At 39.4% G+C, this 16,526-nt stretch overlaps 1 protein-coding gene across 1 annotated transcript in view; it reads right to left on the bottom strand.

Moving 5' to 3' along the window:
• Positions 1 to 16,526, bottom strand: part of Fancm (FA complementation group M) — a gene marked incomplete at its 5' end in the record, with an annotated part of 94,037 nt that overhangs the window by 30,240 nt on the left and 47,271 nt on the right. Inside the window, 2 exons of the mRNA XM_068227763.1 lie at positions 7,273 to 7,401; positions 14,090 to 14,235. Coding sequence (XP_068083864.1) covers positions 7,273 to 7,401; positions 14,090 to 14,235 — 275 coding nt within the window. The remainder of the gene's footprint in view (positions 1 to 7,272; positions 7,402 to 14,089; positions 14,236 to 16,526) is intronic.

The following is a 16,526-nucleotide window of genomic DNA, read 5'->3' as shown; positions in this document are numbered from 1 at the left end:
TTCCTAGTTTTCTTTACGGAACAGCAGTTGACGTGTATTACTAATCTACTCCAACATCGCCTCCAAATGTCGACACGAGAGCTCGCAAGTGCACATAGCGAGAAAACGATACCAGTACCAAAGGTCGCATTTAGTGGCAAATGGCAAACGTTTCAGTTTTCATATTTGAACAGCGTCACTTAACATAACTTAACCGTACTATATGCATTATAAAAACATATTTCAAGGGCCAGTAGATGATGACCTTGTCGCTATAAATTTATATAATAGCCTTTCCAAAATTTAATCAGGCACGAGAAAATATAAAACAAACCGCAGGTAGCAGGTAGGGACCCTCTTCAGAGGTAGCCCTGCCCAGGGATTGGTGTCCCTGCCTATGTGAGTCCCAGAGCACACTGACCCGGTGTGTAGCATCTGGTAAGGGTCCCAGCTCAGGGTTACGAGTGAAGGCCACAACGGAATCTACAGCGGAGAAGATTAACTTCTGAATGGTGGAGATTGCTGAAGAGGCAGCCCAGTACTCAGGGAATAATATGAGTACGCCTGGCATCAGCAGCGTCTGTTTCCCATGTCAGGGGTGGCTGCAAGGGCGTCTGTTCCCCATGTAAGGGGTGGCCTAAATAATTGTTGGCAGTAGCTCTAAAATGCCTTTGGGAGTGGCAACCCCATTGTAATCAACGCTCCTGAATAAGATTCGGAGTGACCAACCCCGAAGGCGTTTAGTCTTCATCCCTAGTAAATTTCTTTACTAGTTCGCATACGATGATAAACGACACAGATGTCACTACTCCAGGGAGTATCCAATCTCCCGTCACCAATGGTGGCCCATTCAGGCCTTCGGATTCTGAGGAGCCTGACCTAATCGTGCGGAGAAAGTCGGAGTTCCCCAATATCACCAACCTATTGAGACCCAAAGCTGTCACACACTTTGGAACCATCAATATTCAAACCCTCTGTAAGACTGGAAAACTCAAGCAATTGTCCGACATCCTGCATAAGCACAAAATTGCAATAACAGCAGTCCAAGAAACCCGATTTACTGATGATGTGGCTTTTGGGTCAGAAGGTTATAGAGTAATTAAGGGGAAACCAGCGTCTAAGAACACACATGGCTCCAAAGTTTTTGGTACAGCCTGTTTAGTACGCGATATAATGGTTTCTGCCATCGGATTTACATCAGATAGCGAATGCATCTCTGTGCTATCTCTAAGATGTGGCAACAAGGGATACTCTGTTGTAAATGCACACGCTCCAATTAATGATGACAACAAGAACCGCCCTGAAAAGGTCCAAAGTTTCTGGCATATGCTAGAAGACGAGATCGGTAAGATACCCGGTCACCATGTCAAAATTGTCGTAGGTGACTTCAACGCTCAACTGGAAAAAGAACGACGGTATCAAGATATACTGGGGCCTTACACAGCACATAGATGAGCAAACACCAACGGCAAGCACTTAATTGAATTGTGTAGGTTATATCAGTTGAAGATCATGTCCACAGTTTTCCCCAGAAAGGCAAAATATAAGACCACCTGGCAGTCACCGAACGCAGCTATAGGATCATTTCAAATCGATCATGTTGCAATCAGTGTAAAATGCAGGAAAGAGATCATGAATGTCAGAGTTTGTAAAGGTTGGAATGTTGATTCTGCTCACTTCTTCACACAAATAAAAACCAGATTACTGCCCAAATGAAAGATACCTTCTACCACAATTCCACCAAGGATTGATCCCCAATTCCTGTCGGAGAATAAAGAACGTTTTGCAACTGACATCTTGCAAAAAGATATAATAATAATAATAATAATAATAATAATAATAACAACAACAACAACAACAACAACAACAACAACAACAACAATAATAATAATAATCGTATGGCCTCAGCTACCGTGTGCAGACATTTCAATTTGACACCATCTGGCTGTCTGCTCGCCAATTTCGACGTTCCATTTTACCCTAGGCCCCCACTAGATGGCAGACCGAGTAAACTGAAACTCTCTTGGGCGTCTATGGCTGAGATTTAATGAATTTTGTCGGGTAAACACCAAATGTGTCACCAGAGATCTTTTATATGCCGACATCGTACGACATGGAGTGTCGAATAGACTTTTTTCCGCCATATGGGAAACGACCAACAGCCTTGAACAACCTCGAAGTAAGAGACGACATAGATGGTGGAATACTGAATGTGATCTTGCAGTTGATGAGCGCACCGCAGCCTGGACGAAGTGGTACTCGACTAAACGAAAGGAAGACTGGGAAAATTTCAGAATGATGCAGAAACTGACGAGTAAGACCATCAGACGTGTGAAAAGATCTTACAATCGGTCAAGATTGGAGAAGTTAGATGAAGAATTCAAAATGTACAACACCAGAAACTTTTATCGGGCCTTCAAAGAGGAACTCTCGGGTTATAAACCACAATGCCTTCACTTTAAGAATACAGACGGGGAGTTGGTCACTTGTAACCGCCGGAAGGTGGAACGTTTGGCAAACTACTTTGAGCAGTTGCTCAATTGCGAAGAGCCCACGGAAAGATTACCTGCTGAAGATCCTCCAGAGATACACCTCCCATCTAACCCACCAAAAATGCAGCAAGTTGCTAATGCCATCGGACATCTTAAGAATTGCAAGGCACCCGGGGAAGATGGCATCATTGCGGAAGCTCTAAAAGCAGGTGGAAATAAGATCACAGAGGCCATATACCAGATCTTGGTCGACTGCTGGGAAACTGGCAGGATCCCTGATGACTGGAAATCAGCTATCATACACCCTTTACATAAGAAAGGTGACCGCAGTGATGTCAACAACTACCGAGGGATATCTCTGCTGTCAGTACCATACAAAGTGCTATCAAGGATTTTACTGGACAATGTGGAAAGCCAATGTGATCGAACAACTGGTGAATATCAAGGAGGATTTCGGCGGGGACAGTCCTGTACCGAGCAAATTTTCAACCTAAAAATCATTCTCCAACTAAAACAAGTAAGGAGTATGAACATCGCTGTGGTTTTCGTCAACCTTAAAAAAGCTTATGATTCTATCGACCGCCAGACGCTCTTCTCCATACTGCAAGAACGAGGTGTCGATTACAACACATGCACCCTCATCCAACAGACTCTTACGGATACAACATCTAAGGTGAAGTTCAGGGGAGAACTATCTCAGAGTTTCAAGATAAAAACTGGAGTACGACAGGGTGATGGCCTCTCACCCAATCTGTTTAATCTAGTGCTTGAAAAAGTCATCAAGAACTGGGAATGTACAATGAGGAGTCTAGAAATCAAACCAGTTGCCATTGGAGCCGGGACCCGAAAAATTGAGATCAGGAGCCTAACATTCGCAGATGACATTGCAATCCTAACCAACAACTCTAAGGATGCTGTCATTGCTATCGAAGCCGTGCACGAGATAGCGGTGAAGGCAGGATTACACATATCGTACGACAAAACGAAGTACTTTAAGGCACGGCATCCCTTAAAGCCCCCTTTGACGACCATAAATGGAACGATTGGGAGAGTCAATCGCTTCCGCTATCTTGGCGAATGGGTCCACCCCAATGGTAGAGACGGTACACCCATCTAAGAAAGATATAACAAACTCAATGCAGCGTATCAACTATCCCACAACCATTATAATAAGAGGTGCATTTCGAAAAATGCTAAGATCTGCCATTACAAAACTGCTCTCAGACCACAGTTTTTGTATGCCTCAGAGACCCTCCTGATGAACAAAAAAGGCACCATGGATGAGCTAGAGAAAGCCGAAAGACGTATCCTCAGGAAAATTCATGGACCGAGATTGCTCCCAGATGGAACCTAGAGACTTAAATCGAACTCTGAGCTGTATCGACAGTTAGAATCAGCCAATACCAGCATGCGACGTAGGAGGCTTAAGTTCTACGTACACCTACAACGAGACTGGAAGCTTGTGGCTTAATGAAGAACAGAAGGACTTGGATTCGGCTGGGATTTCAGACATTGATATAGAAGATTGTTCCAAATTTTGTGCTATGGTACAGTCTTGGACCCCACAACCTAGAGTCCCTAGAAGTCAGAAGCCCCTTTCACAGGAGAGAAAGGAGAAATTATCAGCAGGGCTCAAGAGATGTTGGGAACGAAGAAGAGCATCGAGGAAGAAATAGTCATCAGCGCACCTCAGTGGGCTTAAATCAATAATAATAATAATAATAATAATAATAATAATAATACTTTTTTCTTTCTTTTTTTGCTAGGGGTTTTACGTCGCACCGACACAGATAGGTCTTATGGCGATGATGGGATAGGAAAGGCCTAGGAGTTGGAAGGAAGCGGCCGTGGCCTTGATTAAGGTACAGCCCCAGCATTTGCCTGGTGTGAAAATGGGAAACCACGGAAAACCGTCTTCAGGGCTGCCGATAGTGGGATTCGAACCTACTATCTCCCGGATGCAAGCTCACAGCCGCGCGCCTCTACGCGCACGGCCAACTCGCCCGGTAATAATAATACTAACCTCTGAAATCAATGATGCACTCTGCCATATCTTGAGGTGTATCCCATACTTACTTAATTGCAGAATTTAGCATTAAAATTAAACGATCATTTACTTCAGCCTTTATTTTCAATGAGTTAACCTGTTCCCCTCTTTCATTTCCATTTTTCTTTATGGAACAGCAGTCAACAGGTTATTTCTATTTTTTTTTTTTTTTTGCTAGTTGCCTTACGTCGCACCGACACAGGTAGGTCTTATGGCGACGATGGGATAGGGAAGGGCTAGGACTGGGAAGGAAGCGACTGTGGCCTTAATTAAGGTACAGCCCCAGTATTTGCCTGGTGTGAAAATGAGAAACCATGGAAAACCAACTTCAAGGCTGCCGATAGTGGGTTTCGAACCTACTATCTCCCGGATGCAAGCTCATAGCTGCGCGCCCCTAACCGCACAGCCAACTCGCCTGGTGGTATTACTAATTGAACTCTGACATGCCTTTGAATGGAAATTCTAAGTTCCCATGGAGGGAATTAGATATTATTAGATTTTATCTAATTCCCTCCATAGGAACTTAGAATTTCCATTCAGAATTGCTAGACGGGCAATACTTCCATTGTGGAGATTTATCTCCCGTATGCAGTTATCAGACTGTGCCTCTTATAATGGGCTTCTGATAAGTTCACCTGCATACACCGCAGCGTCAGTGGGTAGGGTCTGACACATCCCACTCTGATGAGTCTAGTGTCAGACCTAAGACGAAACACTGGTTGATAGAGGAAACGCCTGAAAAGCCTTACATCTGATATGCCTTTGAATGTCGACAAGAGAGCTCGTTAGTGGACATAGCGAGGAAATGATACTGAAGACGATTGATCGCATGCAATATAATTGCCGGGTGCATAAATATTGGTAACAAGAGGGCATCCGCGTCATAAAGATGCATGTCAACATCGACGCATTGTGCGAGCAGCAGTGGCCGACCTAACATCATCCAGGAACGAAATCCGATCACATGCTGCACCTGCCGTGTCACCAAGGACCATTAAGAACTGTCTGCTTGCAACAGGATTATGATCACGTGTGCCTCTGGCCAGGCTATCACTGAAACCACGACACTGCCAAGCACGGCTACTCTGGTGTCGTGAAAGAGTCGACTGGAGAGGAAAATGGCGCTCTGTTGTCTTCAGTGACGAGAGTAGGTTCTGTCTGTATGCAAGCCCTGGTAAGCGGCCTATTCCAGAGTGCATTCGCCCACGATACCCAGGTCCCACCCCAGGTTTCATGGTGTGGGGGACCAACAATTACAACTCGTGGTCACAGTTGGCGTTTCTGCAGGATGATGTAACCAGTGTCTGCTACATTGCACAGGTTGTTGCTCTCGTGCTATTGCTATTTCTTCGACAGGAAGATGATGTCAATAGAGTAAAATAATATATTATTATTGGTCCACCTTTTCAATACAAAACGAAAATTACATAGGGACTAGTTTCGACCTAGTAATAGGTCATCAGCCTGAAGTAAATTAAAGCGTAAATATCGAAGAAAACATAAACAATGTAAACACAAGTACAGTCTTTTTAAAGGTACATACCATGTGGGAAATTGAGTAGTGATATATTAAAAATAATAACACTTCCAATTGACGAAGCACTGAGCGGAAGTTATGTAAAGTTCGGTGCGCCGTATATTATAAAAGTCCACTGTGCACTAGATGATGTAATAAAGAAGAATAGTAGGTTGAATGCTGGCTTCTTCTTAGCTGTTGTATATTCGAAGAAGATTACGTCATATTTTATAAGGTATTGATAGACGTCAAAATACATGATGTGCTTTTTCGGCAGGACAATGCAGATCGACACACAGCTGCTGCAATGCAATGTGTTCTACGTGGTGTACAACAACTGCCCTGGCCAGCAAGATCACCGGATCATTCGCCAATTGAATTCGTATGAGACATGATGAAACGGGAACTTATGCGTTTTCCAGAGCCTGCAAGATCCATTGCTGAATTGCATCAAAATGTGCACGATTTTTGGTACAATCTATCCACAGCCTGTTTCCAGTCATTCAACCGGGTCAAGAATAGAATGAAGCAGCGAGGATAGGAATTATGTCGGCTGCCGAAGCCTGTCGCACTCCTCTGGGACAGTGATTAATGAATGACAGATGAAATGAAATGATATTGAAAATTGTTGCTGGAATGAAATATGAGAGGGAAAACCGGAGTACCCGGAGGAAAAACTGTCCCGCCTCTGCTTTGTCCAGCACAAATCTCACATGGAATGACTGGGATTTGAACTACGGAACCCAGCAGTGAGAGGAGGCCGGTGCGCTGCCGCCTGAGCCACAGAGGCTGCTTGGTACAATCTATCTCAGGATGCCGTACGGCACCTTTATGATTGTTTGCATGCGCGAATACACGGGTGCATTGCCACCAGAAGGGACACTGTGTATTGATGCGACTGTATGGGCACCCTTTACTATGACGTGTGTTTCTTTGGTGTGAATGATGAACTATCTGTCACAGCACTTGTTCTCGAGGATGTTGCATGTTTTTTTTTTTTCTAGCAGTGAATACTTAATAAACTCTTTTTAAAATAATTCACAAAAAAAACCCTGTAACAATGGCAGTGTACGCTGATATTTGCTCAATTTACTGTAACACCCCATCGTACCAACACACTAGTAACCTATTCCTTATGGGCACTTCTGCAAGTTGTTATAGAATACATCTCCATTCAGATAGACTAGCATGTATGAACTTCCTCTTTAGGAAGCCAACATTAAACTCCTTTAACTTACCTGGCAGAATATCATAACTCTCGTCGTCTCCCCCTTCTGCTCAAACATCTCAAAGTGCTGTACGACAACATCTCGAATGTGTTCCATTTTTGGATGAGAACATATAAATGTTTCTAGCTGGGTAGGATCCTGGAATTTGACAAAAAAGAAAATATGTTATTTCAGTAACTTAGGACTTCTACAACAAAAAATTCTGTAAACAAGAATATTTTCATCATAATAATATAATAATTTCGCGTGGCTATTTCTAGCCGAGTGCAGCCCTTGTAAGGCAGACCCTCCGATGAGGCTGGGCGGCGTCTGCCATGTGTAGGTGACTGCGTCTTATTGTGGTGGAGGATAGTGTTATGTGTGGTGTGTGAGTTGCAGGGATGTTGGGGACAGCACAAACACCCAGCCCCCGGGCCACTGGAATTAACCAATGAAGGTTAAAATCCCCGACCCGGCCGGGAATCGAACCCGGGACCCTCTGAAATGAGGCCAGTACACTGACCATTCAGCCAACGCATCGGACTTCTAACTTCTAACTCAGGAAGCTTTTTGAGAGAATAGTACAAAAAAGGTTGAGGACTGGGAAAAAAAAGGTTGGGACATTAAGGTACAGCTCTACCATTCGCCTGGTGAGAAAATAAGAAACCACAGGAAATCATTTTAAAGCGGTTCAAACTCACCATCTCCCGATTGCAAGCTCACAACTATGCAGCCCATACCACACAGCCAACTTGCTCGGTTATAATTATATTGATTCTATTTAAGTTATTCATGGCCTACCTTACACACACTGGATTTAAGATTATGTTTTATAGTGGTGGAAAAAACTGAATTTTTAAAAGAGAAAATGCAAATTATTCCTTCTCCTTTAAATTACAATTCAAATGTTGGGCTGTGTGGCTCAGACATAGAGCCAAAGTTGGCAGGTTTGAGCCCAGATCACTCTGGTGGGGCTCAGATAAGGCAGCCTCATGTCAGCACCTGGCTCTCGCTTATACTTAAGCACATTTTACAAGTTTTCTACTTATAATCTAACAGAGTTGTGTTACACTAACACTCCCATATAGAAAGAAAATTTAAATGACATACTGTACATTAACCAATATGAATATCACTCACTCTCTAATTATACATATTAGAGAAGTATCCACTCGGTCTACATATACAAGAATAACGCTTACAATCCATCATCATTCACATGCTCACCTGTACAGGTCACACGACAGTCGACAGCTTTCAAAAGGTAGTCTCAAAACAAGATCTTTTGAATTTTGCTAATGAATCACTGTCCCTAACACCAACTGGTAATGAATTCCAAAGTCTGGAACCAATCTCAGTAAAAGAATTGTTATGCATGGATGAATATTGAACAGGAATAGCAAAAGTAGTGCCAGCGCAAGTGTTACAGTTATATAAGGAAGAGAGAAAATGAAATTTTGAGGAGCTGTACAGAGGCTGTGCTATGCAGGAGTTTGTGTATTATTATTTATTATTATTTATTTACATATTTTACGCCCACATTGGAGCACTGAAATCAATACATTTGAGTTAATTTCTTCTTCTTCTTCTCCCAGAACTTTTTCATCCTCTCCGACCTGGAAGCCCTTTGTGTGTCCGATATAGTATATTGTTTCCGTTCAACTGCTTTTAGTTTGAGACTTATGCTTTTGTTCTTCAAAATCCTCTTCTCTTTTCTGTCTTTGATTTGTTGCCGAGTTATACCCAATTCTTCCAAATCGTCCTGAACTTCTTTGAACCAATTATTATTGATTTTATTCTTCAAAAAGTAATCGAATAGTTGTTTCAATATCCTGGTGTCTGCTAATCTTGATATGTGACAGAAAAAGGAAATTCTTCTTTTACGCATTGTAGATATTATTGATTCACATTCACGATAGACAATGTTGTTAGGCAACAATCTCCACTGTCCATCAACTTGGTGTTTTTTATTAATAATTGTTCTAAGAATTCTTCTCTTAGTTTTCTGTAATTTGTCTGTTGTAGATTTTACATTTAATTTGAATAAAGTTTCACTAGCATAGGTTGCCTCTGGTTTAACTATGGAATTATAGTGTTTCAGCTTAGCGTTTATCGAAAGAGATTTTTTTTTTATAGGTTGGCCAGGTAAGTCTTTGTGCTTGTTTAAATTTAGTTGTTCTGTGTTCTATTGCTTCTTTTTCATTTGTGTTCCATGTTATTATTTCCCCAAGATATTTGAATTTCTGAACAATTTTAATCTCTTTATTACTGTTCAGCTGAATAACTGGTAAATCAACTTTAAAAGTTGGCATCATTTCTGTTTTTTCAAATGAAATTTGTAATCCCATTTTTTTAGCTATAATTTCTAGTTGTTCAATTTGAAATTTAGCCTCTTCTATTGTATTTGCAAGTAATGCTAAATCGTCCGCAAAAGCAAGGCAGTTGAGTTTAATATTTCTACCGATCTTGATAGTTGGTTGGCATTTCTTGTTCCATTCACGCATAACCTTCTCCAATGCACAATTAAATAACAATGGTGAAAGTCCGTCTCCTTGTCGAAGTCCAGTTCTTATAGTGAATGATTCTGATAATTCACCTCTAAATTTAACTTTTGCCTTCGTATTTTTAAAAGTCATATTAATGAGGTTAACAAGTTTTTGATGTAAGCCAAATTCTTTAAGGCTTTTTAATAATGAGTCACGATGAATACTGTCGTATGCTTTTTTAAAATCTACAAACGTGATGACCAGACCCTTACTTCGAACTCTTTGGTGCTTCATTATCCATTTTAAACTAATGATTTGATCTGGACAGCTTCTACCTGGTCGAAATCCTCCCTGATATTCTCCAAGTTCTTGGTCGAGTTGTTCTTGGATTCTTGTGTATATAATCTTGGATAAAATCTTGTATGTAATATCAAGTAAGGATATCCCCCGATAATTATTTGGATCGGAGCGATCACCTTTCTTGTGCAGCGGGTGGATTATCGCTGTATTCCATTCCTCAGGAAGCTTCTCCGTGTTCCAAATATCAATGATGTATTTATGTAGGTTTTGAATAGTCTGATCATTAGCATTCTTCCATATTTCTGCTACTATTTGATTCTCTCCTGCTGCTTTGTAGTTTTTAAGTGCATTAATTGCCGTTTTCACTTCATTGTAAACTGGTGGTATAATCTTTTGTAATGGAGTTTTATTTTTTGGGTTAGGATCAAATTCTAAATGTTCCACAGGATCCTCACAATTAAGTAACTCTTTAAAGTATTCTGCAAGAATGTTAGCATTATCCTGATTATTGTGTGCCATTTTACCATTTTTATTTCTTAACATAAGTGTGGGAGGGGTAAATTTAGATTGATATTGCTTGAATGTTTTGTAATAGTCTCTTGTTTTATGCTGATTGAATGTTTCTTCTATAGTGCTAAGCATTTCCTTTTGATAATTCCTTTTAATTGTCCTAATTTCTTTAGCTGTTTGTCTTCTGGCATTAATTAGTTCTTCTCGAGATTTTTCCGTTTTCCTCTGTTGATCATTTATCCATGCCTTGTGTCTTGCTTGAATTGCTTTGTCACATTCCTCGTTCCACCACGCATGTTTCTTTCTCCTTTTGATTGGGGCAATTTCTTCAGCTATGGTTTTAAGTTTGTTGATCATTGTCTCTAATTTGTCATTTAAAGGTGTTTTGGATCTCTCTAAATATATTTTATTATTTATTAAGTAACTGGGATCATAATTTCTCCTTGCTTTGAGATGATTATGTTTGTGTTTCCTTTTTGGTGTTAACTTGATTTTTATTTTTGAGATATAATGATCCGAGTCAATGTCTACCCCACGGAGGACTCTGACATTATAAATTTCTTTATGATAATCTTTATCCATGGCAACATGATCAATCTGAAACTCTCCCAATTTTACGTTAGGGCATTTCCATGTCATAAGTTTATGTGGTCGCCTCATGAATCTGGTGGTTTCCAAAACGAGTCTATGATCTGCACAAAGTTCAATTAATCTTTGGCCATTTTTGTTCGTTAATTTATGAGCTGGCCATTTTCCTACAACTGTGCGATACTTCTTTTCTCTGCCTATTTTAGCATTGAAATCTCCAAGTAAGATTTTTATATGCTCATCAGAGATCTTCGCTAATATGTAATCAAGTTCCTCCCGAAAGTTTTCAACTCCTTCTCTATCTTTATTGTTTTTGTCATTTGTTGGTGCATGGACATTTATTAAAGTATAAGTTTTATTCCCTAGTTTGTGTATTAATATAAGTTTGTGATATATATGTCTTTCATCACATTTTAGTCAGTAAAGTTTTTGATAGTAGTTGTACATCACAGCTCAAGTTAAAAATGAATCAGAGGCAACAGTTCAAAGCTCACTGCAGCTTCATCATTTGTTCCTTAGTTGCGTGAGCAAGGATTATATCACAGTAGTGTACTGTTGATCAAGCACAGGAGCTTCTGAGACAACAATGACTGGTTGCATATTTGATGGATTTATGAGGATCTTGTTTGATCGTGCATATTTGTTTGTTTCAAGTCAGAATTTATGTTTTGCACCGTGATAATTTGCTAATTTTACAAGGGCTGTATACTTGAAGGTCATCTGCATATAAATGGTAACTACATGATTTCAGTGTAGATGTCACTGATGTACAAGGAAAAAAGTAGAGTTCCCAAAACACCACCCTGCAGGGTGCCTACTTTCCTAGGTCGACATTATTAGCTGATGTCATGAGTTGTTACCCACTGCCAACAACCATTCAAATATGTAAAAAATGATTGAGAGTTAGAGAGTTAAACATGTAAGATTCCATTTTCCTAACTAATTGTAAGTCTACTGTGTCAAAAGCACTACTGAGGTCCAACAACATTAGTATGGTCACTTGCTATTCCATAGCAAGGCTGACGTCTTCTGTCACTTGAAGGAGAGCAAGTGCAGTAGTGTACCCTTTCTTAAAGCCTTCTCGTAAGGGGTAAATGAGAGAATGGTTTAAATAGTCTATTGCAATACTTGTTCATATGCAAATAGTTCCAAAGCTGTAGAAAGTGCTGGGAGATTAGAGACAGGATAATTTAGGATTTTGTGTAGCTTGCTCTTAAGTTTCAGCTAATTAATTAAATAGTTGCAGTGTTCATAACAATAAACCAGAACCATATCCCAACTGGACATACAAATTCTGACAACCTGTGCGAAAGCTATGACCTAATAGTAGAAAACAGAAGATGAGGGTTATTGTTTCTAGCCAAATGAATTTGTGATCAGCGCAGTATCTGCAAAACCCCTAATACGGATCTTCCTGTTCCCATTCACACCCGGCACCATCAAACCGCATTTGATGATTGTTTCACAATTCAGGCCATAAACATTTAACCCCAACTGCCCACCCTCCTGCCCTCATAGATTCCGAAGTTGGACATCAAGTGGTGCTTAGATCTAGTGAAGCACCTTGCCTTAACATTATGTAAACACACCTTTTTTTCCCTTTTTCCCATCTGTTTACTCCCCACTCCCTTTACTTCACACACCATCTACTTGTCAACAATGACCACTACCATTATTATTCTATCCTCTAATGACAAAGGTTGCAGCCAAACATTTTGGGCCCACGGCCTTCTTTTATATGCACTGTATCAGCGCATTCTTACACAGTACATTGCTGCTCTCCAGCTGTTTCCTAGATGTATATATCTTTCGCTTCTGCTAGGTTTCTTACCTCAGCATAGTAGATGAAGTTGGATTGTTCGGAAATGTAAATCAACTCGAGTACAAGGAAGCGAAATAATTCTTTATCTGAAGTATGGGAAACAGAAAAGAGAACCAAGTAAACAACAATATAAAACAGAATTAACCTCTCCCAGTACCATCCACTGTATCTCCTTCCCGCTTCGTAAGAGGGTATGTGAACTGAGTGACAAAGTCACGTCCCAATGATACAAGTTTAACATAAAACTGGATGTCTATGACTATGAGCACAATATCACATCTAATTCCAGGCATATTTCCTTTTCTCCATACAGTAAAAATACGAAACATATTAACGTAAGACACAGACATTCATATAAGGACTCATGAAATAAATTTCATTTTGGATCCGTATTGACAATTATGTTAGGCCTATATAAATTGAACAATTAGTATATTGATTTCACCTAGTCAATTATACATTTATTTACAATTCAAACATTCAAACATCTTAAAATTACAGGACATGTTTTGACTGCATTAGGCCATCTTCAGCTGTATAGAATTAACTTAAAATTAATATACTAAAAGTTACAAAACATGAATAAAATTCACACTCATATGACATATATTATTCATAAATTAAAAAGTACGTGTTGAATCATCATCATATGAAGAAGTTGCTAGATGTAATGTGATAGCTGGCAATTAATCATTTTGATCTACATTTGTAAATTTGTAATATTTTAAAAGTTTTTATATTAAGTGGAACAACAATTTTACTGAATCAATTGACATTTTAACATAAAACAAATTTTAAGGACAGAAGAAACTTTTAATTGCATCATCGTCATTTTACAAGAAATTGTTCTAATTTCATTACACTACATCTAGCGACTTCATCTCATAATGATTCAATATGTACTTTTTAATTTAATAAATACCATATATCGTATGAGTGTGAATTTTATCCATGTTTTGTAACTTTTAGTATATTAATTTTAAGTTAATTCTAGACAGCTGAAGATGCCTAATGCAGCCAAAACATGTCCTGTAGTTTTAATAAGATGCTTTTACAATTTTGAATTGTAAATAAATTTATAAGTATTGACTAGGTGGAACCAATATACTAATTTTTCAATTTATATAATATAAAGACTCACCACAATAATAGAGTTATTAGGTTCAGGTTCAGCATAATTCAAAGGACCGAGTTTAGCTTTCAAATCTTCCATAAGCTGTACAAAGGCTTCGTCAGCACTGAGACGAGCTTTCACTCCCGAGAAAGTACCGTCATCCTCCAGCACACCTGAAACATATATAAAGGAGACATGGGAATACAAGTAGTGACGGTAACATAATTACCAGTATACAGAAAAGAGTAAAGCAAAACATGATGACTTAAAAAGGAATTCATATACAGCTAAGTGGTGGCGATTGTTGTTGCAAGAGGAAGCACAATCAGGCAACCAACTTCCGCTGACAACGGACGAAAACATGGAAAAGAACCAACCCTTTGAAGAGTAAGGTAATCAGCAAAAGAAAAAGAAGGGCCTCAAAGGGCATGAAAATGACAGATTCCCAAGGCTTTGCAAACCTAATTCTGCTGTGGTCAGAAAGGAACAAGATTTAGCCAAGGAAGGTGGGATAGGACAGTTAAAAGTGATGAGCCTGATACAAGTAAGGGTAGACAATGTAAGACTCAGCTACTATCCTGAAACGGATTAGTATGATGAAAAGAATTCACATGATTTCTTTAACCCGAGAATAGTCGCTGTACTTATATTTCCATTACCACCACCACCACCACCACCACCACCACCACCACCAATGACACTGCAGCCTCCCTCTCACTACCTTCCTACCCCTCATCCCTCCACACAACACAACACTCACAAATAAGATTGAACTTACGAATTGTTGAGGATAGTAATTTGTGGGTCATCACGACCCACTGCAACAGTTTTCGTATGCATAAATTTTCCTTAGTTTAAATCTGTCTGAACATGTTCTGTGGGAGGAAAATCCAACAGATGGCCCCTAACAGCATTCTTTCGTCTTATGGATGTCATAGCTACAAATGCATTAGTTGCCTGTTCTTGGAATAACAAAAATAAGCATGTCATAAGGAGGCAGTTCCTGAAACAACTTGCCAAGGAACTGGCCATTCATTACATGAATCTCGTTTGCATCCTGGAAATTCTAGCCATAAGCTAAGATCAGAAATAATGCACATTCTGAAAGAAGAGTATCCAATTCCTGATGAACCTCAAACAGATGAGGGTGCCAAAAAACAAAAGAGATGTGCAGTGTGCCCCAAAACTGGGAACAAAAGTTACCAATCCTGTGCAATCTGCAAGAAGTGCATGTGCAGAAACCATGGGAAAACTGATGTGCCTAGACTCCTACAGTGCATGAAAATAAGAAGCTGTATTACTGTAAAATTGTCTTATCTCCATTTGTTTTTAAAAACATCACTTGATTTTGAAGTTCATTAAGTTTAGTTCATTTTCTCAGATTTCCAGTATAGAAAAGTTCACGTGTGGAAAACATTGAAAGTTTTAGTATGATGTCCATTTGAAAACAAACTTAAGTATTGTCTACATTACCCTAGAAAATATTCTAGTGTAATATTTTTTAGTTTTTTCAATATCTAGGTAAACATGCCGAACTTTTGAAACAAGTGTATTTTTTGTAATGATTTTTCAATAATAAATTTGATTATAAAGATGTAAATAAAGGTAATGTCATTCTCATATAACTAATAATAATAATACTTCATAAACAGAACTATAGCACTGTATTTGATACTTTCTTATGTTCTTTAACAAATTAAAATATGGACTGACAATAACTACATACATTTCTTCTTCTTCTTCCTTTATGACCACATAGGATCACTTTAGTCAGTCCGTCGTTCAGGTCTCTTTGAGGGGATTGTTCGGGCTTTGCGGTCCTCCCAGTACTTCTTCAGACGCTCCGATCTTCGTGCCCTTTCCTCAGTTGAAAATGTGCGTGTTGTTGGTTTGTTTTGTGCAAGGGTAAAATGGAAGTTTGTATATTTACAGAACAATATTTCAACTATCATTTTTCTAACGCTTTACTCCAGCGACTAAGATGGTATGGACAATGCGACGCATGGGAGATAACAGATTACCGAAACAAATGTATGATCTAAAACTTGAAGACAAAAGACCAAGAGGGCGACCAAGGTACAAGGTACAAGGACATGGTGAAGATTGACATTGAACAGCGAGGACATACTTTGGAAAGCATCGAAGAAGGAGAGAAGTTCAGAGACCGGAACTGGTGGAGAAGCCTCGTTCGCCGACACATCGCTTAAGATGAAACGATGTGGGATATGTATGTATGTATGTACGTATGTATGTATGTATGTATGTATGTATGTAAGGAAATATTTAACCCAGTCATTATTGTTATGGGCCAGCATACCATTTTCATCCTTCATTAGTTGAGCTGGGGATTTGTATTTTTGGAGTTGCTTTTTGTAGTAATCTCTCAATTGTGTTTAGTTTAATTCTTCTTAAATTAATTTCAGTGCATTCTCATGATGTTCTCTCTTCATTCTCCATAAGATTT

Source organism: Anabrus simplex, chromosome 5, assembly GCF_040414725.1.
Source record: "Anabrus simplex isolate iqAnaSimp1 chromosome 5, ASM4041472v1, whole genome shotgun sequence".
NCBI classification, from domain to species: domain Eukaryota; kingdom Metazoa; phylum Arthropoda; class Insecta; order Orthoptera; family Tettigoniidae; genus Anabrus; species Anabrus simplex.
This window is presented reverse-complemented; position numbering and strand designations above follow the sequence as displayed.